Source organism: Anomaloglossus baeobatrachus, chromosome 1, assembly GCF_048569485.1.
Source record: "Anomaloglossus baeobatrachus isolate aAnoBae1 chromosome 1, aAnoBae1.hap1, whole genome shotgun sequence".
In the NCBI taxonomy this organism is placed as follows: Eukaryota; Metazoa; Chordata; class Amphibia; order Anura; family Aromobatidae; genus Anomaloglossus; species Anomaloglossus baeobatrachus.
Window position 1 is genome coordinate 260,019,256 of NC_134353.1, and position 26,200 is coordinate 260,045,455.

General features: G+C 44.4%; 1 protein-coding gene across 1 annotated transcript in view; it reads left to right on the top strand.

Annotated features, from left to right (window-relative positions):
- MCUB (mitochondrial calcium uniporter dominant negative subunit beta) overlaps positions 1-25,775 on the top strand; it is a 152,494-nt gene extending 126,719 nt beyond the window's left edge. The window contains exons 4-8 of the mRNA XM_075336466.1: positions 4,235-4,339; positions 15,468-15,628; positions 17,392-17,595; positions 20,455-20,571; positions 25,581-25,775. Coding sequence (XP_075192581.1) covers positions 4,235-4,339; positions 15,468-15,628; positions 17,392-17,595; positions 20,455-20,571; positions 25,581-25,658 — 665 coding nt within the window. The 3' untranslated portion in view covers positions 25,659-25,775. The remainder of the gene's footprint in view (positions 1-4,234; positions 4,340-15,467; positions 15,629-17,391; positions 17,596-20,454; positions 20,572-25,580) is intronic.
- The last annotated feature ends 425 nt before the right edge of the window (positions 25,776-26,200 follow it).

Below are 26,200 nucleotides of genomic sequence, written 5' to 3' on the forward strand. Positions count from 1 at the left end.
AACACACACAACTCTGCTACATACAGACAAACACATACAACTCTGCTACATACAGACAAACACACAACTCTGCTACATACAGACAAACACACACAACTCTGCTACATACAGACAAACACATACAACTCTGCTACATACAGACAAACACATACAACTCTGCTACATACAGACAAACACAGACAAACACATACAACTCTGCTACATACAGACAAACACATACAACTCTGCTACATACAGACAAACACATACAACTCTGCTACATACAGACAAACACATACAACTCTGCTACATACAGACAAACACATACAACTCTGCTACATACAGACAAATACACACAACTCTGCTGCTCTGTGGGGCCTGCACCCGCGGCTCGGCGGGTACAGCACCCGCGGCATCGGCGGGGGGGGGATTGGCAGGGCATACATCTGGGGGGTTAGAAGCAGCTCACCGGGGCCCATAATGGGGAGGCGGGGAAGGCACTTACCCGATTAGGTCACGGTGGAGAGGGGGCCCACACAGCGCCGGACAGAAGCTCGCCTCCTTCATCTGTGGGACTGAGAAGGCGGTAGCTCCGCCCACAGATGAAATTCAAAACAGGATGTCTGCGCGCCTTAAAGTGACGGCGCCGCAGATTGCTGCCGAGGACTGTGGTCCCCGGAACTCGGCCGGGGGCAGCAGAACTATAAAGGCGAGTGGGCCCCGGCCAAGGGACAGGAGAACTGACGAGGCCGATTGGGCCCCCCCGGCTCTCCAGGGCCCCGGCATTTGCCCATAGACAGGTAGGAGCCCTGTCTGCGAGCCAGATACGGCCATCAAAAGAGCCATATCTGGCTCGCGAGCCATAGGTTCCCGACCCCTGCTGTATGATATATACCGTATTTTTCGCTTTATAAGACGCACCTGATTATAAGACGCACCCCCAAATTTGGTGAAGGAAAAGAGAATTTGTTTTTTTTTAATGTTAAATGGGGTCCATCTTATAATGCCAGTGTCCCTCTAACAAATCATATAGGGTATATGTCCCTCATAGCCCCCCATCCTAAACTTAGCCCCCTTAATCTGGATATGGCCCCCTTATATTGAATATAGCCCCCTTGTGATGGCACACGTTCTCCTGTGCTGCCTATGGTCCCCTATGGATTGTACACGTTCCCGTGTTAGATAACGCCCCCATGCTGCTGCCCATGGCCCCTATAGATCGCACAAGTCCCCCTGTGTTAGATATCGCCCCCATAGTGCTGCCCATGGTCCCTATAGATCGCACAAGTCCCCCTGTGTTAGATATCGCCCCCATAGTGCTGCCCATGGCCCCTATATAGATCGCACAAGTCCCCCTGTGTCAGATATCGCCCCCATAGTGCTGCCCATGGCCCCTATAGATCGCACAAGTCCCCCTGTGTCAGATATGGCCCCTAGGCTGCTGCCCAAAGTAAAATAAAACCCTCTTTCCTTACCTCCTCCAGCGCTGAGCTCCCTCCTGTCTGGCTCCGTGCTTCTGTTCTTCCACTTCCTGGTTCTCAGTGCGGTCATGTGATCGGCACAGCAGGCTGAGCTCTCTGCCTGCCTGATCACAGTGGAAGCAGGGACACGGGGAGAAACGCTGCAGGGGTAAGTAAAGCTTTTTTATTTTAGAATGAGCAGCAGCCTGGGGGCCAAATCTAACACAGGGGTGGGCATGTGCGATCACACTGGGACGCAGGCTCATATAATATGCACCGCTGCCCCAGCCCCTCACTGCGTGCGATTTCAGCACCATTGGAGATGGACAGCGGCTGTGCATATTATATGAGCAGGTGCTGGAGATCAAAGGCTGCCGCAGCAGTGTTCACCTGCTCCCAGCACAGTGCCCCCACCTCCCCTGGACGCTGCAGTGTACATATATATATATATACCCCCCCCCCCGTATATCCGGCGTATAAGACGACCCCCCACTGTAGCCATTATTTTAAGGGGGTAAAAAGTCGTCTTATACGCCAGTATATACGGTATATATTACAATGAAAATGTGGTTTATCTAACATTGTTTTTATATTCCTGCATGTTTGTATTTTTATTACTCTTGTAATGTATTGTTTTTTTGTTGTATATAAAGTAAGCACTATTTTGTGGATTATGTATATAGATCCGGCTCAGATGACGGGCGTATAGGTATATATATCACCGTGGCTACTCATTCTGATTATATTGCTTATCAATAAGGAGTCTGTTCTTCTCCGAAACGCGTTAATCGTATTTATACTCTGCACTTGGTCAGATTTTTCATTTTATGAATTTTGAATAAAGAAAATATTGTTACTACATCGGTGCTGGATTCTCTCTCCTCCCTTGTTCCTCTTGATGGTACTGATTACTATCAAGCATCACTACTGCTGAGCGTCAGGATGACCTTAATACTGCTTGTTTGTCCCATTCTTACTTTCATACTATTGCTTAATGAAAAAGAATAGTAAAAAGGGAACAAAAGCTTAGTTTTTACAATAGAAGTTATACAAATACTTAATAGATGCCATGCACCTTAAATAGCTTTGCCCCTTGCCTACCCCCCATACATATGCATGCTCGTCTGAGTCCAGTGTGTATCTGCAGGTGTTAGTGATGTGCGGGAGGAGGAACCTTTGCCTTGCCAGACATCACTATTGATGGTTTTCTAATGTGTGACATGTTGAAGTGTAAAACCCCCTATACATGTTAGATTAATGTTGATCAGCTGAACCCATTGATAATGACAGGTTCAACAGACAGTATGATGTATATAGGGGCATCATACAAATGTTTGGCGGTGAGATAAGAATTCAGCATGTTTGATTTCAGATAGACAGTCCTCTTCTTCACCCTCTGATAAGCTGCCAAACATGTCTGGCAGTTGCCCTTAAATAAAAAAAACGTAAGTTCTAGGCGGTTCGGTGTATGGGAGAGATAGCTCACATAGCTGATGGCTAACAAGGCGGGACAGCTGGCATTGTGAGGCAGGAGCGGGTCGTGCATCAGGTGCCATCCCGGCAAAGCAACGGACATTGCGAGGCAGGAGCCATCCCCAGTGACTGTAAATGTTGGCAGTGCGGTCTTCAAAAATGGTGCACAGAGTCGGCGCATACACAGCTTTACCTCTTGGGTCAATGACAAGTTGTGATCTCATCTGCGCACTCCCCGCCTCTGGCCCATTGATTTCCCAGCAGCGGACTTAAGCAAAATGGCGCCCGGAGGTGGCGTGTGTGAAGATGAGATCTCTGCTCATCATTGAGCCAAGTGCATAATTTACGCACATGCCGCTTCACCGGGATGGCTCCTGCATTGCCAGGACACTTGCCGCATTGCCTTACTCCTCTCCAGGACCGCCCCTGCGTTCTGTGATCCCGCTGCCGCACACCCCCTGGTAATATACAACCGGATTATGAGACAGACCCCATTTTCTTCCCCAATTTTTTATTTTCCTTGTACCTTTTTTCTTTCTCTGAATATGGAGTGTGACTTATAATCCGATGCGTCTTATAAAACAAAAAGTATGGTAATTCGTTCCTTGAGGTAAAACATTTTTTTAAAACAGGCAGGGAAGTGGCTTTACCTCCCAAGAAGAACCAGCTGTGATCCTGTGCTGTCCTGCATGTATACTCTTCTTCTTTTTTTTTTTTTTTAACTTCCTCCACGACCCAGGAGATGTGGTATGATTAGAGTTGAGCAAGTACCTAACTATTTGTACTTGCTATACTGTCTAATACTCACGTATTCATTCCAAATAGCGTGTGTAATGCAAGTCAATAGGGAAAAACTTGCAATGTAATGAGTAACCTGAATGCTGTACTATTCGTGCGAGTAGCAAAAAGTGCCGTATTCAGGTTACTCATTTACTTTGCGAGTTTTCCCCACTGACTTGCATTGTACACGCTATTCGGAATGAATACGCGAGTATTAGACAGTACACGTTATGAGTATAGCGAGTATGAATAGTTAGGTACTCTCTCAACTCTAGGTATAATCAGACCATGTCCCTGTACGGTCAGACACGGCCATTACACAGCACATAGCAGGGGCACATATATAAGATTATCTCAGCACAGCTCAGAATTTTTTTTTTTTTTTTTTTTAAAACCTCCATTTATGGAAATGATCATTCCAAGATCTATTGATTTAAATCAACTTAAAAAATAACTTTGTTTCTGGAAAAACCTCTTTAAGGTTTTGTTTTTTTTTTTAGATTGTGACTACACATAAATATTGCATCATCCTTCTTCCATAGATGGAACAAAGTTCTCCTCTTCAACACTGATGAATGTCTTACTAAAGAATGACTTCCAGCTAGTTCTAAACAAATCAACACATCTCGTCAGTCCACCTCCCATAGGTAAGTGATGCAGTAACGGAAAATTCTGTCTATATTTAATATATAGTTGCATGTCTACCTCTTTATTCTATAGAGCAGACAGAAAATAGCTTAGCTTCTGCTCTCTCCAGTAGTCACATAGACTTTTAAATAAAGCTTCACCCCACATGCCCAATCGCTCCTGCATTCATGTTCCACTTTACTGCATCCATGCAATGAGGGCTTGGGATCCCCAGTCTAGTGATTATCGGGATCTCATTGTGGAGGCGTCCAGCGGAGCATTTCTTAACTATACTTCGGATAGTTCATAAATGTCCATTGATGAATAACCCCTTTAACACTTAAAATGACCTCACACAATCCATACTGTCCAAACTGGATTTGTCCGAGGTAGAGAGGCGCGCGATAATACTATTAAAACTCTACTTTTGACCTCACATATGTACAGACAAGGTACTCCAGCCTGCCTTCTATCGATCGATGCCGAGAAGGCATTCGATCGTCTCAACTGGACCTTTCTACGCTCCTCCCTGAGGCAGCTGGGAATCGGCCAAACTATGTTAGAGAGAATTTTTGCCCTGTATCATAAGCCCTCAGCACGAGTTCGAGCCAACAATACTCTATCTTCTCCCCTGCAAATATCTAATGGCACTAGACAGGGGTGCCCCCTTTCACCCCTTCTATATGCAATAGCCATGGAGCATTTGGCTATATCACTTCGATACTCCCCCGATATAAAGGGCTTTGATGTAGGTCAGAAAGATTATAAACTTGCCTTATACGCTGATTACCTCCTTCTATATCTAACAAATCCGGAAATCGCCTTTCCAATTCTCATCCAGGAATTCCAACGTTTTGGCATAGTTTCTAACTTCAAAGTAAACTACTCAAAGACAGAGGCCCTTAATATTACTCTCCCTACCACACAAGTCAATAGACTGAAATCTGCCTTCCCATTTAAGTGGGAGATCCAATCTATCAAGTATCTTGGGATATCTGTTTCGGCCAATCCAGATGAGTTGTTTATGGCTAATTACTCCCCATTGCTTACTAGAACTCTTGCTGATCTAAATAGATATCATCGGGGACGACTTTCCTGGTTTGGCCGGATCAATGCCCTCAAGATGGACATACTCCCGAGGTTCCTTTACTTATTCCAAACAGTCCCGATCAAAGTTACTAAACAATATTTCAGACAACTCCAGAGGGCATGTAGCAGATTCGTCTGGGGGACGGGGAGACCTCGGATTCGTTACGCCACACTGGTGAGACCCAAATCCAGGGGAGGCGCTGGTTTACCTGATTTTGAAAAGTATTACCAGAGTGTCCTCCTCACGAGGGTCTTGGATTGGAGATTTAACGATCTCAATAAACAGTGGGTGGGCGTTGAGTCCCATCTCTCCCCGTTCCCTCTGGCACGACTTCTATGGGCCCCCCTTCAACAGAGACCGGCGGTTTCGGGATTTCAACCTCTGACTCAGGCGCTCATGCTTTTTTGGGACAGGCATCTGGAGACGTTAAACTTATCCCATAGACCGGGGAGTATAAGATCACTCTTTAATAATCTCGACTTCCCCCCTGCGTCGGAGAGATCTACCTTCTTATGTTGGGACTCAGCAGACGGAGTTACCCTGGGACAGGTTGCTAGGAAGCTATCTGGAACGGCGTCTTTTGAAGCTTTGCAGGAGTCATGCCCGGGGAGGAGACTATCCTGGCTGCAATATACTCAACTGACCACATTTATAAAAAGGAAATTCCCGGGAAATGCACTATTATCCAAATCTACACACTTTGAGACCCTAATTTCATTAAATGCCGCGCCGCAACATGCCATCGCATTGATCTACAATCTCTTGTGTACAGCCCAATATAAAGGTGCCCCAACGTATTTGGAGGCCTGGCAAAGAGAGCTCCAGATCACGTTGTCGGAACAAGATCATCTCAAAATCTTTACACTCTCTCATAAAATGTCCATTTCCTGTAGTGCACAGGAGAAAAATTTTAAAATTCTTACACGCTGGTACAGATGCCCTGACGTATTGCATAAGATCTACCCCACAGTACCAGATACCTGCTGGAGATGCGGAGACGAAATTGGTACTATGAAACATATATGGTGGGATTTCTCCTTGATAAGGTCATTCTGGGATTCCATTTTTGAAATATACTTTCAACTGTCGGATATTCGGGTAATTCCTACTCCTCAAATAGCTTTACTGTCAATAATGCCTGGATCTGTCTCTGTGACCAAAAGAGGTGTCCTACGCTTTCTTCTCATTGCTGCTCGTATGATTATTCCAAGACATTGGAAGAGAACTTCAACCCCCTCTGTAAGGGAATTTTTGGAGGAGATCAATAGATTGGAGCGTATGGAGTCCCTGATGGCAGATGATGGGGACAAATGGGATAAACATGCTGGCACGTGGTCTTCCTGGCTCCTTTTCCGGGAGACTCCGAGATTTACGTCTTGGCTCAGATAAGGGGCTTTACACGGGTCTTTCCTTCCTTGGGTTCCTTTAGTTGATATTTGCAATCTCTAAGAGGATTCGTTTACCTGACGCCGGAATTCTTTGGACACCCAACCTTCTCCTACCTATCTATCCATATCTCCCCCCCTCCCCCTCCTCCTCTCATACCCTCCTCTCTTTCCTATACCTATCTTATTCCTCCTTCGTCTCTCTTTCTAACCTTCACTCAGTCTTTATAGTTAAAATAGTTTCCGTAATACTGCTTTGAGTTGATATACCATGATACAGTATAACCTGAATTGTCTTGTTTTAACTGCATTATCTGTTATGGTCTCTTATGTGACCATTCTTATCCTGATAAAAGTTCTCTTACAATACAGTGCTACATGCTTGATCCACATGTTTGGATCAACCTTGACTTTTGTTTGATTACATCTTATTCGTGTTATAAGCAATGCTTTGTTCACTTTTTCTTAAACCCAATAAAATTATTTACAGAAAATGACCTCACACAGGTCCTGCAACAGACAAAGTGAATTGTTTGTATAATACTTATGCTAATTGTAACAGAAGGAGGGGATAACTATGAAGATATTATCTGCTTCTTTGCTGCTGTCACTCAACAAGCAGCTCATTTTATAAACTTTACTTTTTTGGATTTCAAAACCTAAACATCCGAGCTGACCACTACAGGAATGTAAAGAATCAGCCTGATAATGCCAGTATACCACTGGCTTTAGCTTATATACACGAAAATCCTGGTGATTGGTTCCCTTTAAGTTCCCTAAGAGGACTAACAGATAAATAAAAAAAAAAAAGTTTATAAAAAAAAAATATAAAAATTCAAATCACTCCCATTTTTTCCCCTGTTAACAATAAAGACGTGTATTTTTTTTTTTTTAATTTTTTTACATTGGTTATCAACATGTTCGGAAAAATCCAATCTCTGAAATTTTAAAATTAAAGAGGTGGTTCACTACAAAGAAAAGTGGCCACATCGATGTAAAGCTGAGACAGAAGGCTTTTACTAAATACCTTTTGTTGTCAATTCTGCCTGTGAGTGGTGCTATCCCTGTCCGCTCATCCTCATCACGTGACCTCCACCTGCAGTGACCTCTGATGTCCGGTGAGGTCACGTCAACTTCCGGAATTGGAAGTTGACCTGGCATCAGTGAGGTGGGACGCAGTCACTGTCACTCTCCTTCTCCCCAGAGTGCCGCAATCACGAGCGATGCTGGGCTGTGATGAAACTCTGCCCACAGCCAAGTCACTCATGGAGACTGAGTCCTGCATTGGTGATTCCGGGTCAACTTCCAATTCCAGAAATTGACGTGACATCAGAGGTCACTGCAGCTTGGGTCACGTGATGTGGAGTGATAGCGCCACTCATAAGAAGCGTTGACAACAGAAGGTATTTAGAAAAATCCTTCTGTCACAGCTTAACATCGATGTGGACACTATGTGTTGTAGTGGACCACCCCTTTAATTAACTGGTTCTGTAAAAACTGAGAGAAAAATATTCAAAATGCCAGAATTGCAAGTTTTTGGTTGCTCCAGCTTCCCAAAAAACTGCAATAAGAAGCGGTCAAACCATCATATCGACCCTCAAATAGTATTAAAGAAGGGAATTTTGTTTACTTACCGTAAATTCCTTTTCTTCTAGCTCCAATTGGGAGACCCAGACAGTGGGTGTATAGCTACTGCCTCTGGAGGCCGCACAAAGAACTACACTTAAAAGTGTAAGGCCCCTCCCCTTCTGGCTATACACCCTCCCGTAGGAGTACGGATTCCTCAGTTTTAGTACCAAAGCAAGAAGGAGGAAAGCCAATAACAGTTTCAAAAACAAATTCAATCCGATAACAAGATCGGAGAACTTAAGAAACAACATGAACAACATGTGCACCCGAAAAACGAAACCCTAAGAACAAATAGGGCGGGTGCTGGGTCTCCCAATTGGAGCTAGAAGAAAAGGAATTTACGGTAAGTAAACAAAATTCCCTTCTTCTTTTTCGCTCCTAATTGGGAGACCCAGACAGTGGGACGTCCAAAAGCAGTCCCTGGGTGGGTAAAAAGATACCACATGAACGGGCTGTCAGACAGCCCTTTCCTACAGGTGGGCCACCGCCGCCTGAAGGACCTGTCTACCTAGGCTGGCATCTGCCGAAGCGTAGGTATGCACTTGATAGTGTTTGGTAAACGTGTGCAGACTCGACCAGGTAGCCGCCTGGCACACCTGCTGAGCCGTAGCCTGATGCCGCAATGCCCAGGACGCACCCACGGCTCTGGTAGAATGGGCCTTCAGTCCAGATGGAATCGGAAGCCCAGCAGAACGGTATGTGTGAAGAATTGGTTCCTTGATCCACCGCGCCAGGGTGGATTTGGAAGCTTGCGATCCCTTATGCTGACCAGCGACTAGGACAAAGAGCGCATCAGAACGGCGTAGAGACGCCGTGCGAGAAATGTAAATCCTGAGTGCTCTCACCAGGTCCAACAGATGTAAACCTTTTTCAAATTGGTGAACTGGATGCGGACACAAAGATGGCAAAGTGATATCCTGATTGAGATGAAAGGAAGAAACCACCTTGGGAGAAAACTCTGGAATTGGACGCAGTACTACCTTGTCTTGGTGAAACACCAGGAAGGGAGATTTGCAAGATAACGCCGCTAGCTCGGACACTCTTCGAAGAGACGTGACCGCCACAAGAAAAACTACTTTTTGTGAAAGCCGAGAAAGGGAAACCTCTTTCAAAGGCTCGAAAGGCGGCTTCTGGAGAGCAATGAGAACCTTGTTTAGATCCCAGGGTTCCAATGGCCGTCTGTAAGGAGGAACGATATGACAAACTCCTTGGAGAAACGTGCGTACTTTAGAAAGCCGTGCCAAGCGCTTCTGAAAGAATACGGATAGCGCGGAGACTTGACCCTTAAGAGAGCTAAGCGACAAACCTTTTTCCAACCCAGACTGCAGGAAGGAAAGAAAAATTGGCAATGCAAATGGCCAGGGAGAAAACCCCTGAGCCAAGCACCAAGCTAAGAATATCTTCCACGTCCTGTGATAGATCTTAGCTGAGGATGGTTTTCTAGCCTGTCTCATTGTGGCAACAACTTCATGAGATAAACCTGAGACCGCTAGGATCCAGGACTCAATGGCCACACAGTCAGGTTCAGGGCCGCAGAATTCAGATGGAAAAACGGCCCTTGAGACAGCAAATCTGGACGGTCTGGTAGTGCCCACGGTTGGCCTACCGTGAGATGCCACAGATCCGGGTACCACGACCTTCTTGGCCAGTCTGGAGCGACGAGAATGGCTCGATGGCAGTCGGACCTGATTTTCCGGAGAACTCTGGGTAACAATGCTAGAGGTGGGAACACATAGGGGAGTCGGAATTGCGACCAATCCTGAACCAAGGCGTCTGCCGCCAGCGCTCGGTGATCGTGAGACCATGCCATGAAAACTGGGACCTTGTTGTTGTGCCGTGACGCCATCAGATCGACGTCCGGCGTCCCCCAGCGGCAACAGATCTGCTGAAACACGTCCGGGTGAAGGGACCATTCTCCTGCGTCCATGCCCTGGCGACTGAGAAAGTCTGCTTCCCAGTTTTCCACGCCTGGGATGTGAACTGCGGATATGGTGGACGCTTTGCTTTCCACCCACGTCAAAATCCGCCGGACTTCCTGAAAGGCTTGGCGACTGCGTGTTCCCCCTTGGTGGTTGATGTACGCCACCGCCGTGGAATTGTCCGACTGAATCCGAATCTGCTTGCCTTCCAGCCATTGTTGGAAGGCTCGCAGAGCAAGATAGACTGCTCTGATTTCCAGAACATTGATCTGCAGGGTGGACTCTTCCTGAGTCCACGTCCCCTGAGCCCTGTGGTGGAGAAACACCGCTCCCCACCCTGATAGGCTCGCATCCGTCGTGACCACTGCCCAGGATGGGGGTAGGAACGACTTTCCCTGTGACAATGAGGTGGGGAGAAGCCACCAACGCAGAGAGTCCTTGGCAGTCTGAGAGAGGGAGACAGTCCTGTCGAGGGACGTCGATTTCCCATCCCATTGGCGTAGAATGTCCCATTGTAGAGGGCGCAGATGAAACTGCGCGAACGGGACCGCCTCCATTGCTGCTACCATCTTTTCTAGGAAATGCATGAGGCGCCTCAGTGAGTGCGACTGGCTCTGAAGGAGAGATTGCACTCCTGTCCGTAGCGAACACTGCTTGTCCAGTGGAAGCTTCACTATCGCTGAGAGAGTATGAAACTCCATGCCAAGATAAGTCAGAGATTGGGTCGGGGTTAGATGAGACTTTGGAAAGTTGATAATCCACCCGAAACTCTGGAGAGTGTCTAGTGCCACCTTCAGACTGTGTTGGCATGCCTCTTGAGAGGGTGCCTTTATAAGCAGGTCGTCTAGATACGGGATGACCGAGTGACCTTGCGAGTGCAGAACAGCTACTACTGCTGCCATGACCTTGGTGAAGACCCGGGGGGCTGTTGCCAGACCGAAAGGTAACGCTACGAACTGCAGGTGTTCGTCGTGTATGACGAAGCGTAGGAAACGCTGATGCTCTGGCGCAATCGGCACGTGGAGATACGCATCTTTGATATCTATTGATGCTAGAAAATCTCCTTGAGACATTGAGGCTATGACGGAGCGTAGGGATTCCATCCGGAACCTCCTGACTTTTACGTGTCTGTTGAGCAACTTTAGATCCAGGACGGGTCGATACGATCCGTCCTTTTTTGGGACCACAAACAGATTGGAGTAAAAACCGTGACCTTGTTCCTGAAGAGGGACGGAGGTCACCACTCCTTCCGCCTTTAGAGCGGCCACCGCCTGCAACAGAGCATCGGCTCGGTCTGGTGGTGGAGAAGTTCTGAAGAAACGAGTTGGCGGACGAGAACTGAACTCTATCCTGTACCCGTGAGACAGAATATCCCTCACCCAACGGTCTTTGACGCGTGACAGCCAAATGTCGCCAAAGTGGGAAAGCCTCCCACCGACCGAGGGTGTGAGAATCGGAGACTGCAAGTCAGGAGGACGCCGTCTTGGCAACGGTTCCTCCGGCTGTCCTTTTTGGGCGTGACTGAGACCTCCAAGAATCTGAGCGTCTCTGGTCTTTTTGAGTCTTTTTTGACGAGGCGAATTGGGACCTGCCCGGTCCTCGAAAGGACCGATAACCAGACTGACCCTTCCTCTGTTGGGGTTTGTTTTGTCTGTGTTGCGGTAAGGATGAGTCCTTACCCTTGGAGTGTTTGATGATTTCATCCAAACGCTCTCCAAACAATCGGTCACGAGAAAAAGGCAAATTGGTTAAGCACTTCTTGGAATGAGAATCTGCCTTCCAATGTCTCAACCACAGGGCCCTACGCAAAACAACGGAGTTGGCTGACGCCACTGCCGTGCGGCTTGTAGCGTCAAGAACAGCATTAATCGCGTACGACGCGAATGCCGCCATTTGCGAGGTCAATGGTGCTACCTGCGGGGCAAATGCACGTGTGACTGAGTCGACTTGCACAAGCCCGGCTGAGATAGCTTGGAGTGCCCATACGGCAGCAAAAGATGGCGCTAACGACGCTCCAATCGCTTCATAGATGGATTTCAACCAGAGCTCCATCTGCCTGTCAGTGGCATCTTTAAGTGCCGCTCCATCTTCAACTGCAACCAAGGATCTAGCTGCAAGCCTGGAAATTGGAGGATCCACTTTTGGACACTGGGTCCAACCCTTGACCACCTCAGGGGGAAAAGGATAGCGTGTATCTTTAAGCCGTTTAGAAAAACGCCTTTCCGGATAAGCGTGGGGTTTCTGGATTGCGTCTCTAAAGTCAGCGTGGTCCAGAAAAGTGCTTAATGTACGCTTAGGATATCTGAAATGGATTCTCTCGTGCTGCGAAGCTGACTCCTCTACAAGAGGAGCTGGTGGGGAAATATTTAACATCTTATTGATGGACGCTATAAGATCATTAACTATGGCGTCACCATCTGGTGTATCTAGATTGAGAGCGGTCCCAGGATCAGAATCCTGATCAGTTACGTCCGCCTCATCCCCCATAGATTCATCTCGCTGGGATCCTGACCATTGAGATGAATGTGAAGGCCCCTCATAGCGAGCCCGCTTAGGTTGCCTGGGGCCATCGTCCGAGTCAGAGTCTTCACCCTGAGGTGTATGTGCCCGTCCCGGAGCTTGGAGGTAATTCAGCTGAGGGGGACCAGGGGGCAATGATTGCACAGTGTCCGTGGCCTGAAGTACAGGCCTAGCTCGCAATGTGTCAAGAATTTGTGACATAGTGAGAGACATTCTGTCAGCAAAAGCTGTAAACTCAGTTCCTGTCACCTGGACAGCATTCACAGGTGGTACACCCTGGGACACGTCCAGCAGAGGTCCCGACTGTGCAAGTGCCGCAGGGGCCGAGCACTGCACACAATGGGGGTCAGTGGAGCCTGCCGGTAGAAAAGTCCCACATGCGGTACAGGAAGCATATAATGTCTGTGCCTTGGCACCCTTGCGTTTTGTGGACGACATGCTGTTGGCTCTCTGCAATGTGAGAGAGTCTATAGCCAAAGGGCGACCAGCGCTATGCAGTACAAAGTATTTTAGCAGGAACAAAATACTAAGATTACTACTGGCACAAGAGGGGGTGAGCCCTGAGGGCTGCTTACCGCCCGCTGAATAGCGGGTAAGAGGCGCAGAATTCCTTGTCTGGGTCTCCCAGGCTCCCCTCTGCAGCTCAGCGTGTCAGCAGGAATGGCTGCCGGCGTCTGTGGAGAGGGGCGGTCCGTGGGAGTTCCCAAACAAAAGTGCGGGAAACAGTGTCCCCTCTGTGCCGATTGTGAGGGCTGGAGTATGTAAAAACGACTCCAGCCCTCAGCGCTGATGCACTGACCAGCGTCCCGCCCCTCTCCTGACTGGCAGGTCTGGGGGCGGGAACGAACGGAACCAGGCCGCAAAAGCCGGGGACTCGAGTTATCAGCGCGGCCGCCGTAAAAGCGCGGCCCGCGCTGAAGTCCCCGGCGCACCACAAGTGCCAGCCGCGCCGCAGTCCCAGCGGCCGGCGCGACCGTTTCCCAAAAATGTGCCTGCTTCAGCGAAGCTGAATGAGGCCATGGCACAAGCGCCGCAGCGCTGATGTCCCCGGCGCACTACAACACCCAGCATGCTGCGGTGTGAGCGCGAAATGCACGGGGACACAGAGTACCTTGAGGAAGCAGGGCCATGTCCCTGATGTACTCCGCTCCATCCAGCATCTTCTCCAGGGGCTGTAGATGGAGCACGGTCTCAGTGCCTGGAGACCAGTAAATCCCACTTCACCCAGAGCCCTGTAAAAAGGGATGGGGAAGGAATCAGCATGTGGGCCCCAGCCGCCGTACCCGCAATGGGTACCTCAACCTTACAAACACCTCCGACATACAGTGGGGTGAGAAGGGAGCATGCTGGGAGCCCTGTATGGGCCCTCTTTTCTTCCATCCGACATAGTCAGCAGCTGCTGCTGACTAAAAACAATGGAGCTATGCGTGCGTGTCTGACCTCCTTCGCACAAAGCTAAAACTGAGGAATCCGTACTCCTACGGGAGGGTGTATAGCCAGAAGGGGAGGGGCCTTACACTTTTAAGTGTAGTTCTTTGTGCGGCCTCCAGAGGCAGTAGCTATACACCCACTGTCTGGGTCTCCCAATTAGGAGCGAAAAAGAAAAAAAAATATCAGGTCACCACAAAAAAAAAAACAAGATCTCTCAGTTTCATCGACCGAAAAGTGTAAATGTTACAAGTTTTGGAAAGTGGTGACCCAAGCTAAATTTTTTTTAATTAATGAATTTCTGATTTTTTTCCCTCATTAATTATTAATAATAATAATAATAATAAGCTTTGTATCGTCATACTGACCTGGACAATCCGATTTCCAGATCATTTGTACTGCAGAATAAATGCTGAGAAAAACAAAACCCCCAAAAAACTATTGTGGAATTGCGTGTTTTTTTGCACTTTCAGTTCTTATGGTTTACAGAAAAATGTAAAAAATATTCCAAGTCATCAAATAGATGGTGTCATTAAAAAGTACAACTAGTCCCACCAAAAAGAAGCCCTCACATGGCTTTGTCAGCGAGGAAAAAAAAAGTTATGGTTCTTGAAAGAAGAGAAAGGAAAAATGAAAGTACAATAAAACAAAAATTGCTTGATCCATTAACACTAGAACTACTGGACTCGTGACACCTATATAGAAATACATGGTGCAAAGTAGTCAAAATTACTACCTCAGTAGTTCTAGTGTTAAGGAATGTATGCAATAGAAAGAAAATCCAAAAAACAGGGCAGAATTTTTCTCCCCCGATTGCACCACACTTGGAATTTTTTTTAGCGTGCAACTACAACTCATTCTGCTAAAAATTACCTATCACACAGGTATTTGGCCGGAAAGTAAAAAAGTTATGGCTCATGGAAGAAGGGGTAAAAAAACAAAGGCGCAAAAGTGACAATTGGTTGTGGAGGGAAGGGGGTAAAGTATTGGTAGATGTCATATTTTTTAAACTCTTAGAAAGTGGAGTAAATTGTGATCTTTTTAGTGGCTTTTTATTCCAAATATGCTGTAGCTGTTGTGCATAATCTTGGGACATTCTATATTAATATATAACAGCTACAACACATTTATATATTATTTCTTTTACAACCTCATTTTGTCCTTGTTGTCCCTTTAGAAAATCTTCAGACTGAGTTCTCTGGACAACTGGACCCAGTTAAATGCATGGTTCAAGACTTGCATACTGTTTTCTATTATGATGAATACCTGCTGCGGAAAGAGCAGCAGTTCATCCAGAAGCTGGAGAACCTGAAGGAAGAGTTGCAGCCATTGGAGGAGGTCAGTAGATATCTCCTTATCTAATGTTTTCTGCCAATCATAAAACAAGATATTTTATATAGAACCTGTTATTACGAATTTGGAACCTAAAGTAAAGGCGTCTGTAATGGCGCTGTAATACTGTTTACGTTTAAAAAATCCGCTTTGTCATTCTTCTGTAACCACCAATGAAAATGTTATGCTAAATAGGTTCAAGTGTATCAGGGCAGGACTATTTACTTTTTCTTTTCCTCCCGGTCTGTGATTCACCATCTCCTTTGACATGTTGCAGTCTTTGAATGACTGGTTCCTCTGTTTGAAATTTCTTGGTGGTGTCATCATTGCTGTGCGTGGCACATGCAGTCATCTCTAAAAGATGTCATTGAGCTGGGAACTCAATTTATGCATACGCCACCCACGTTAATGATGGTGCTAGTGCGAAATTGCAAACAGAGGCGGCAGAATGCTTCAAAGACTATAGGTAGGAACAGGGAATCAGACAGGGAGGAGAAAACCCAGTGAAGCCAAAGGTATCAATGTAATCAGTATTTACAGCACCATTTTACAGCCATTGTTTTACTTTTACATAGAAAAATTGTGCTGCCAGGTTCTCTGTAAGAGAAAGTATTGTGAAAAAATAACGAAATATTTTTTTTTCCTTTTTTTTTTTTTTTTCTAAATTTCCATTTCACTTAATATTTCTGGTGAAATCACTCAGTTTTCACTATAGTCACTAAGGACCCTGTGCATTGCGACAAAATTTAGTGACATTTCACAGTGTTTTACAACAGTTTTGTGGTGTAAACACAATGATGAATTGGCCCTTATGTCTCTTAATAAGGTGACATTTCCTTTTCTGTACTTTTCAGTGGTCATCTCATTATTATTACAGGCAGGATTACAATGCAGGTGGATAGATAACACCATATCCTCCATTCACAATAGGTGATGGTTACAGCTCACCTCTTACCCCTTCCTATGCTTGCACAAGTCGGATGGCATGTATTGAAAACACGGTTGTATTAATCCCTAAAGGGGTATCGTCATCTCCAAGATTCTATCCCAATATGTAGTAGGTAACTCCTAATAATATTAGTAAATACCTCCAATTAGAAATGTAGTATAGTTCTCCTGATTAGCTTTGTTGCTTACCTCACATGTAGGGCATTACAGTACCTTAGGTATCCATGGATACAACCACTCATATAGTGACAGTTGCTAGTGGCTGTAACCATGGATACCTATCCTGTAATGCCCTGCACATGAGATAAGAGACGTAGTTAATCAGGAGAACTATACTACATTTCTAATTGGGGAGGTATGTGCTAAGATTATTATAATTAACCTACTACCTATTGGGATAGGATCTTGGAGATGGGAATACCCCTTTACTGATGATGATTGCCTTAAAAGATCACGCGATTCACTGCTAGTTATCAGCTTTACATTACGTTGCACTTTTTTATTGGCCTTTTCTGCTAGTTCTGCTTTCAGGCTCATATCTGTTATGTTATTAGTGCAAATAAAAGATTTCTTACTGCTGCTGTAAAGAAGCCGTAACGCCAGATGTGCTAAACATGGTATTCCCGGTGAATTCGTCTGAGCATGGCTCTCGGCACAGTACTCGGAAGCTGTGTTCTCCTGTGACTTCAAAGACCTGCACTAATTTTACCAATTTTGATTTTTGTGTTGTGCAATTTGAAAATAAAATAAATAATTTATCTTCTGTAAACCGCAGACATGTTATCAACCACTAAACCTGGTTGTAATTGACTTTCTTTTAGGTTAAAAAGAATATTATGGCTTTAGCGGAGGCCAGAACTACACGTCTCAAGTGGGTTGGGTTAGCATTCCTTTCTACGCAGGGTGGAGCTCTGGCCTGGTTGACTTGGTGGGTTTACTCATGGGATATCATGGAGCCTGTTACTTACTTCATTACATATGGAAGTGCTATTTCTTTCTACGCCTACTTCCTTCTAACCAAACTGGTGAGTCAAATCTATTTTACTTTAAATTATGGCTCTATTCACAAGTCAATATTTCAGCAGTATTTGTAACCAGGCGTGGCTTCATATCCCAGAATAGCTGTGATTCTTTCCATCAGGCCGGGGTAAAACGGCCATTGATTCTCACGCAACAGATGTCGGCCAATTGTGCAAATGAGATTTGGCTCAAACTTTGATTAGAATTTGAGCAAATTGTCATTTACTGTGATCTGATTCTCTCGCATCGGAGCACAGGTGAGGAAAAGATGGAGAACTTAATTTCTCCATCTTCTCCACTGTCTGTGTCGGCATAAGTTATGTTTTCCATGTACCCATAGACTTGTATGGGTGCATGCCATCCCATATACACACTGCCAATTGTAGCATGCTGCAATTTTTTTTTTTCTCATGCCAAATTAACCTGAAAAAAAGAAGCGCTAGTTGGCACTGCGCCATAGTATAACATTGAACCGAGTACTATCCGATAAAACATCTAATAGCACTTATCCAATGTATACAGCCATGTGAGGGAGCCCTTATCTAATATATAAAGGTGTGTGTGTGTGTGTGTGTGTGTGTGTGTGTGTGTGTGTGTGTGTCCGGGATTGGCATCCGCACCGTCGCAGCTACAGCCACAAAATTTTGCACACTCACACTTCTGGACCCCGAGAGCGTCATAGGCTATGTTTTGAGGGGAAATTTTAACCCCGGTCTTTACAGTTATTCACCAAAAACCTGCCTCCATTAAAGCGAATGGCGCTGGGAGCCACAGTGCAGCCAGAACTTCAGAAGAATGCGCGGCCACACCCTTATATGGAATGTTGGCGTGTCACAATGCAGCCAGGGAAAGAGACAGACAATTGACAGGGTAAGAAACAGACATTGACAGGGTAAGAGACAGACATTGACAGGGTAAGAGACAGACATTGACAGGGTAAGAGACAGACATTGACAGGGTAAGAGACAGACATTGACAGGGTAAGAGACAGACATTGACAGGGTAAGAGACAGACTGACAGGGAAAAGAGACAGACAGGGATAGAGAGGGAAAGTGACAGACAGGGAAACAGATTGAGACAGACAGAGAAAGAGATAGACAGGGAAAGAGACAGACAGACAAAGAGAGAGAGCGAGAGACAGAGATATATACAGAGGTGGAGACAGACAGAGAATGGGAGAGAAACAGAGAGACAGTTACTATCCCGGGCAGCGCCGGATGCTATGTTGTGAGGCGAAATTTTAACCCCGCGCGTTCCAATTTACCAATCAATTTTGCCCCTATCTACATAATGGGGGAAAAAGTGAAACGAAAAGTGTTGGGGACAAATTGACAGCTGCCAGATGTGAACAAGGGGCACTTAAAGAATTAGAGCGATGGCGCCAAAGAGTATATACCGTACAGTTGCTAAGGTGGGGCCCCGACATGGGATACTCACTACACTCTGATATGAACACACAAAATGCGCCACACACTACCACGTGCTTGAACACATATACCACCCTCAGCACACATCTCACCACACATACACCAACCTCGCCACATAATCTCCCTAAACACACACAAGTCTGGTATTATCCTTCAAAAATAAAAATCTGATTAATAAGCAGCCAAACTACAAGAACAACAAATGTACCATATAGGAAATACGGCAGCTGTCAGTCACATGACCTGTCTATTATGTGTATGTGTGACCTAATTTATACTGTCAGGGGGAGGGCTTTCTGTTGCCTGGAGATTTATCAGGCTGCCAATAGCAACCAATCACAGCTTAGCTTCTATTTTGCTACAGTTAATTAATCTGAGCTCTGATTGGTTAATATAGGCAACAATTTAATAATTACATTTATATCTATTTGTTTTGTGTTTTTTGTGTGCAGAATACATTTTTGTTAATACATTCTATTTTGTTAACAGCAGTTATTAACCCGGGCGAAGCCGGGTAGTACAGCTAGTACTATATATACTTCTAATTTTGGTTTACTTATAGTATAGTGGCCCAATACTGTGTGAATAAGGCCTATATGATATCCCTTTTAGATTGCTACATATTGAACAATTATTTATTTGGAACGACAACTTTTAAGACACGGAACAGGGAAAAAAAAATCCTGAAATAATTTCTTCAAAGTAACGCTGAATAAGTTTCTGTAACAGACCTGCTAATATATGATTAGTTATGTGCAATAATAATATTCTGTACTTTCTTTGTAATGTTTTATTTCCATTATACCTGCTACGTTTTGAGAAGGGACATCAGGAAAAATTCCTAAGTGGCACAAAATGTTTCATATTTTTTTTTTAACATTTGAATTGTAATAGTTCTTTTTATGAATACATACACATTCTGCCAAGTCTCCGAGACTAATGGAGAACCAAGACCATGTCCTCTAAGCACAGACTACCTAAAAATAATGCACAGCCAAGGCCTTTCCAAATAAATATGAAAGCGAGTCCAGTGAGGAGCACAAAAAAGTTAGGCCTCAGCTCTTCATGTCCTTTGCCCATTTTTTTTGTCTAATTTTGGACCTTTTTTGTTTGCACCGTATTCATAATTATATTTGCACCTTTCTTGAAGTCTATTTCATATGCACCAAGTTCATGAACAGTGCGGCCCATATTGATGAATTTGGAGCAATAAACATCAGCGAATCCAACACAAAAAAAAAGTGACTTAAAAAAGGCCCCGATTCATCCTTTGCGGGTTTGTCTTTCCTAATTCCATTCCAATATATGGAATTCATCATGGTATGAGACTGTATACTGTCATATAAATATGAGGAAATGTGAGAAAACGATTGTGTGACTTCCATATTACTGAAGAATTAGTGTCTGACTATGTCAGTAATATATGTCTGTTACAGGACTATGTTTATCCAGAAGTCAGTGACCGCCAATTCCTACATAGCTTCTACAAAAAAGCCAAAGTGCAGAAATTTGATGTTGAGAAGTACAACAGGTTGAAACAGGAGTTTTCAGAGGTTTGTTGTATATTTTATGTAACGTATTATGCATCAGTGACCTTTTGCTTGAGGTTTCACATATAGTTTATGCACTGCTACAGTCATTGCAGAGGGCTCCGCCAGTAAAATCCAGCCCACTTTTCGGTTATATTGAGTATTTTTTTTGTATGTCTAGTACTAGATGCTATAGCCTTTTGATCCCTTCTATTAACTAAACATGCAGTGAGATTTCATACGTTTATAACATGCACGCCTTGGCTGCACTGTGACTTTTTGTAGGACTACTGATTGATTTTGTCTATTTAGCTACAGCTGAAGTCCAAAAAAATACATTTAGTATTAAAATGGGGTACTGCAGCTGCCACTAAATAATTAAAGGGGTGGTCCAGAGTCAAACTCAATTTTCATCTAAGTCCCTATATATTTTGGGCCGTAATCTAAGCTATTTTCTAATGTATTTGTATTATAAATTCCCTACCATTCCCTATTTACACTGTCTAACTACTTTCCTTTTTTTTTCTTTTTCCCTATTTCCTGTCTGATGATGATTTGTTGGAAATTCCAGTGCATGCTGGGATACTTAAACAATATGGTAAATCCCAAGCACTCAATAGGAAAAGAGACAATAGTAATGCAAACTTTTTTTATTCATAGACTATCTGCAAAAGTGAAAAGTAACGCCTCAACCAGAAATAGAGCAAAGCCAACGTTTCGGCCAGAATCAGCCTTTGTCAAGGTTTTGTGAATCATAGAGTGATGAACAAGACGAATTGGACGTCTAAAGACCGTATCATAGAGGAGGCGTCGATTTTCGTAGATAATTTTCTCCCTCTACTTATCTTCCGTGCCTCATTGGCAAAGCATCTACGAAAATCTACGCCTCCTCTATATTACGGTCTTTAGACGTCCAATTCGTCTTATTCACCACTCTATGATACGCAAAACCTTGACCAAGGCCGATTCTGGCTGCAACGCGTTGGCTTTGCTCTATTTCTGGTTGAGGCATTACTTTTCCCTTTTGCAGATAGTCTATGAATAAAACACGTTTGCATTACTATTGTCTCTTGTCCTATTGAGTGCTTGGGATTTATTGTATTGTAGTTTTTTTTTCCTTAAGCTCCTCCCTTATTTTGCAGTAGAGCCCGGCCTTACCCCCTTTATTGGGATACTTAAAGCATCAGAGGGGCAGAGGCTGCTGTCACTGTCACAGCCCCTGCCTCTCCCTGAAACGAAGCGTCATAAGCGACGCTCATTTTAGGGCCTGCATTGTTCCTGCTGTGTCCCTATCTGTCCCTCCCTACGAGCTGTGCACAGTGCAAACTGCACAGTGACAGCGTCCGCTCTGTTGTTGGCTCAGATCAGTAATCTGCCGGCACAGAACGGTGTCAATACTCAGTGTGAAAGAGACTAGCGCAGAGCCACAAGTGATGTCACTGGTCTCCTGCAAGCTAGGTAGTGATACAGCTCTGTGGCCTTTATATTATTACTGATATGAGCAGACAACAGAGCAGACACTGTCATTGTGAAGATCGCCCAGTGCACAATGAGTAGAGAGGGACACAGCAGGGATGAGCACAGCCCCTGAACCGAGTGTCACTGATGATGCTTCATTTTAGGCAGGGGCAGTGACAGCAGCCTCTGATGGCTCTTTGTGGGGTATCCTAGCATGTGCTGGGATTCTCAAACGAGTCATCAGACAGGAAATAGGAAAAAAAATTGAATAGTTAGTGTAGTTAGGGAATGGTAGCAAATTTTTAATACAAGTACATTAAAATTAGCTTTTATTATAGCCCTAAATAGATAGGGATTTAGATGGAAATTTAGTTTGACTTCGGACCACTGCTTTAAAATCAATAAGTAGTGGTACAAAAAAAGTCCTAGTGTAATCCAAGTCAAATCTCTGCCAGAAAAGAACGTGAGTGGAAGGTAATAGTATATGTATTACTTCCACAGATAAATCTATCAATCATAGCAATATATATTACAGCAGGGGTAGATAATATTAATACTTAACCTTTAATAAAGTATATTAAAAAAGCCTCCAGGTCATAAAAAGCCACACAAGACAATAAAAGCCTATACCTCTGATTTTGGTACAATTATTTAAAAATCCCATGAATTAATGGGGAAAAAATCAAATAAAGTTCCAAGTTACATCAATAGGACAAGTGAATTCACAACATATACTTGTATGACTTCTGGCACAATGATTTCGAAACCCACATATTGCTAGCGGTAATCACTTAAAGTGCCCCAGAACTCAACATGATATATGTAAAATGGAAGGCCCTTGCACAATTATTGCTCTGCTTCCTTGTGTTATCCTTCACTAATCCAGTGCTTAAAATAGGTGGAGGACCTATAAAGACACCACACAGTACCCCTCACAGGATTCAGTAGCCCGCAGATGCTCCTGACGCATTTCTTCGTGTTGCGTCATCAGGGGAGTAATGTAGGTGGCATAGAGAAACATCCTGATTGCTGGAGTAAATGTAACACCGCATCTGCGGTCAAAAACAAGGAGCCTCTCTTGTTGGCACTTGCTCACTTCAAGCCCATAATGTATTTGTGCTTGGAGATTCAACAGTGCACCAACACAATTAAGAAGTAGAGACGTATATAATTATATTAAAGGGAATGATGGTAATGAAGTATGGCTTTAGGCTATAGAGGAGATATTCTAAGCGCAGCAATAATCGGGGGAGATCCTTCCTTTTCACATATCTCTCATTCCTATAGTGGGACACTTTAAGTGATTACTGATAGCAGTATATGGGTTTTGAAATCATTTGCCCTGGAAGTCCTACAAATATATGCTGTTTATTCTCTTGTCCTATTGATCTAACTTTGCACATTATTGACTTCTCTATTAATACATGGGATTTTAAAATAATTGTAACAGACATCATTTTGATATAGGCTAATATCTGTTTGTGTGGCTTTTTATGGCCAAGAGGCTTTTTTAATATACTTACTAAAGGCAAAGTTTTAACATTATTTACCCCTGTTGTCATATACTGAAAGTAAAATGAGCATGGACACGGTCTATAGCAGGGGTCGGGAACCTATGGCTCGCGAGCCAGATATGGCTCTTTTGATGGCCGTATCTGGCTCGCAGACAGGGCTTCTACCTGTCTATGGGAAGGATGCATGCACCGCGCTCCATCAGGCCGCGGTGCACGCTGATATTGGTAGTTCTTTGATGGCCTGATAAGCATTGGCGGCAGTGGTGAGCGGCAGGGAGCATGGACTACATTTCCCATAACTCCCTGCATAGCCACGCCGTCTGCAAGCACGCACCTGCGTCCCCTAGTGAAGCGGCATCTGCCTCCTCCCTTGTCTCTCCCTTGGACGTTCCAGAAACCCCTGGCTGTGCTGCTGCTTTGAAGGTGAACATTATAACATGGAAATTGTTACACAGCCTCATGGTCAGCAGCAGTGAGCTGCATCAATAAAGGGGCTGTGTAATACAGTGTGTCCCACCAACCCCCCCTTCCCACTTCACCCCTGAAAATAATCCCACATAATCCATTATATAGCCCCCCCCCCAAAAAAAAATAAAAATATGGCCTTAAAAAACATCTGCCACCCATATTACACTCTTGGGGGCTTTAAATTAATCTCTTGTGGGCATAAGAAACTGATTTAAAGGACCACTATCAGGGCAAAAAAAGCTTCCAGTCATGCGCAGGAAAAAGAAGAAGCCAGACTGCTGGACTGATGTCATGCATCGCAAGTTCACAATGTAAGTTATTTATTTGATTTTTTTACTGCTAATTACCATTGTTTCAGTCCAGTTGTGGCTTTATACAGCAGGGAGGAGCATTCCTTGCTGTACTAAGTGAACATTGGAGCGATTGATCTGTCAATGGCCCTTTAAACATATTGTACGGCTCTCGCGGAATTATATTTCAAAATATGTGGCGTTTACGGCTCTCTTAGCCAAAAAGGTTCCTGACCCCTGGTCTATAGAAATGAATGGTAACGATGGGAAGAGCTGCCATCCATTTTCCATGGTCCAATTGAAAGTGAATGGGAGAAATAAGAACAGCTGAATGAGTGCCTGGTTTCCAACACCGCCATTAATTTGACTGGTTCTCGGTTGTAGACCTAAATATTGTTCAGAAAACTCTTTCTCACTCTTCAAAATATCTTGTCTAGCTTGACAAACAGAAGGCTGGTGGTGGTCACTGCTTATTACCATATTTTAAAAACAAAATATGCAGCAGGGGTAGAGAAATAATTAAAACTTTTAATACTATTAAAATTGAGTACCTAATGACATACAACACACAAAAAGAAAAACCGTGTGAACAGGTACTACAGTGGTCTGTGACTCGTGTTCAAACCACACATAAATAACCGTCACAATACCCACCAATCACATCTATGCTCCAAGTATACAGCAGAGTGCAAAAACAACACCAAATGTGACTGAGGAATAAAGGAATGGTCTCACCAATTGATGTCCTGAGACCAGTACCAATGATGGGATAATTCACGGGGGGGAGAGGGGCGGGGGGGGGCGGACAGGCAACGGCTGCCACATATTACCCCGACTCATGTCCCTCCCTCCCGACGCGCTTCGTCAAATTATGACTCATCAGGGGATCCGGAAGTCAGAAGGACAGGGAGTATGAGATCATGTGGACATTCATCGCAGACCACCGTGGTACCTGTTTGCACAGGTTTTTCGTTTTGTGTGTTGTATGTCATTGGGTACTCAATTTTAACTGTGGTATTAAAAGTTAAGTTTTAATTATTTCTCTACCCCTGCAGTATATTCTGTTTAGTTGGTAGATACCTTTCAGTCCTGTATTTCCCATATTTTAAAAACCTTTACATTGTGGTTTAATATAATGAAGTCTTTTGTCATAGTTTCCTAGTAAGATACTGACTGTTCTAGCGCTTTATTCAGCACTGTCCATAGGCGGATTCAGATTATGTTCAGAGCTGTCATTTATGATTTTCTCTGCCAAATTTTGAGGAGACCATTGTCTAACAAGACCTTTCCCTTATTCTCCTAGGCTGAGGAAAGCCTAAGGCGGCTGAGAAGTCCCATTCAACTGAAATTACCCATTGAAGAACTACGTGGGAATGAATAAATATACATTTTTTTTATTCAGTAGAGATCATTTTTTCATGCTTGAAATAATTTTATAAAATAAACTGGATTCTTTTGATCACTTCTTTGAGAGTACAATAAAACCTACATAACAAAAGACAGACTTTATCTTTTTTTAAATTATTATAATTCTGAGTGTAAATTTATAATTGAAGACTACTCCAAAGGAGCGTCCATGGGGAATCTCAATGTTGCTTAGGTCTGGTGCTCTGAATGATACTACAAGATGCTATAATAATAATCTTTATTTCTATAGCGCCAACCTATTCCGCAGTGCTTTACAATTCAGGAGGATCATATACAAACAAGTAACAGTTATAGAAAATACACTATTTAGAAGAAAAAACACAACCCTGCTCGTGAGAGCTTACAATCTACAATGAGATGGGGGGGAGGGACAAGGTACAAGTGTTTTATTTACAATGACAATCCAGCCGTCTCACGGAAATGGGGGCTAGATAATGGTTTCCTGGACCAGTTGGCCAGAGCCTTGAGAGGCCTTTGGGTGCCATGGAGTTTGAC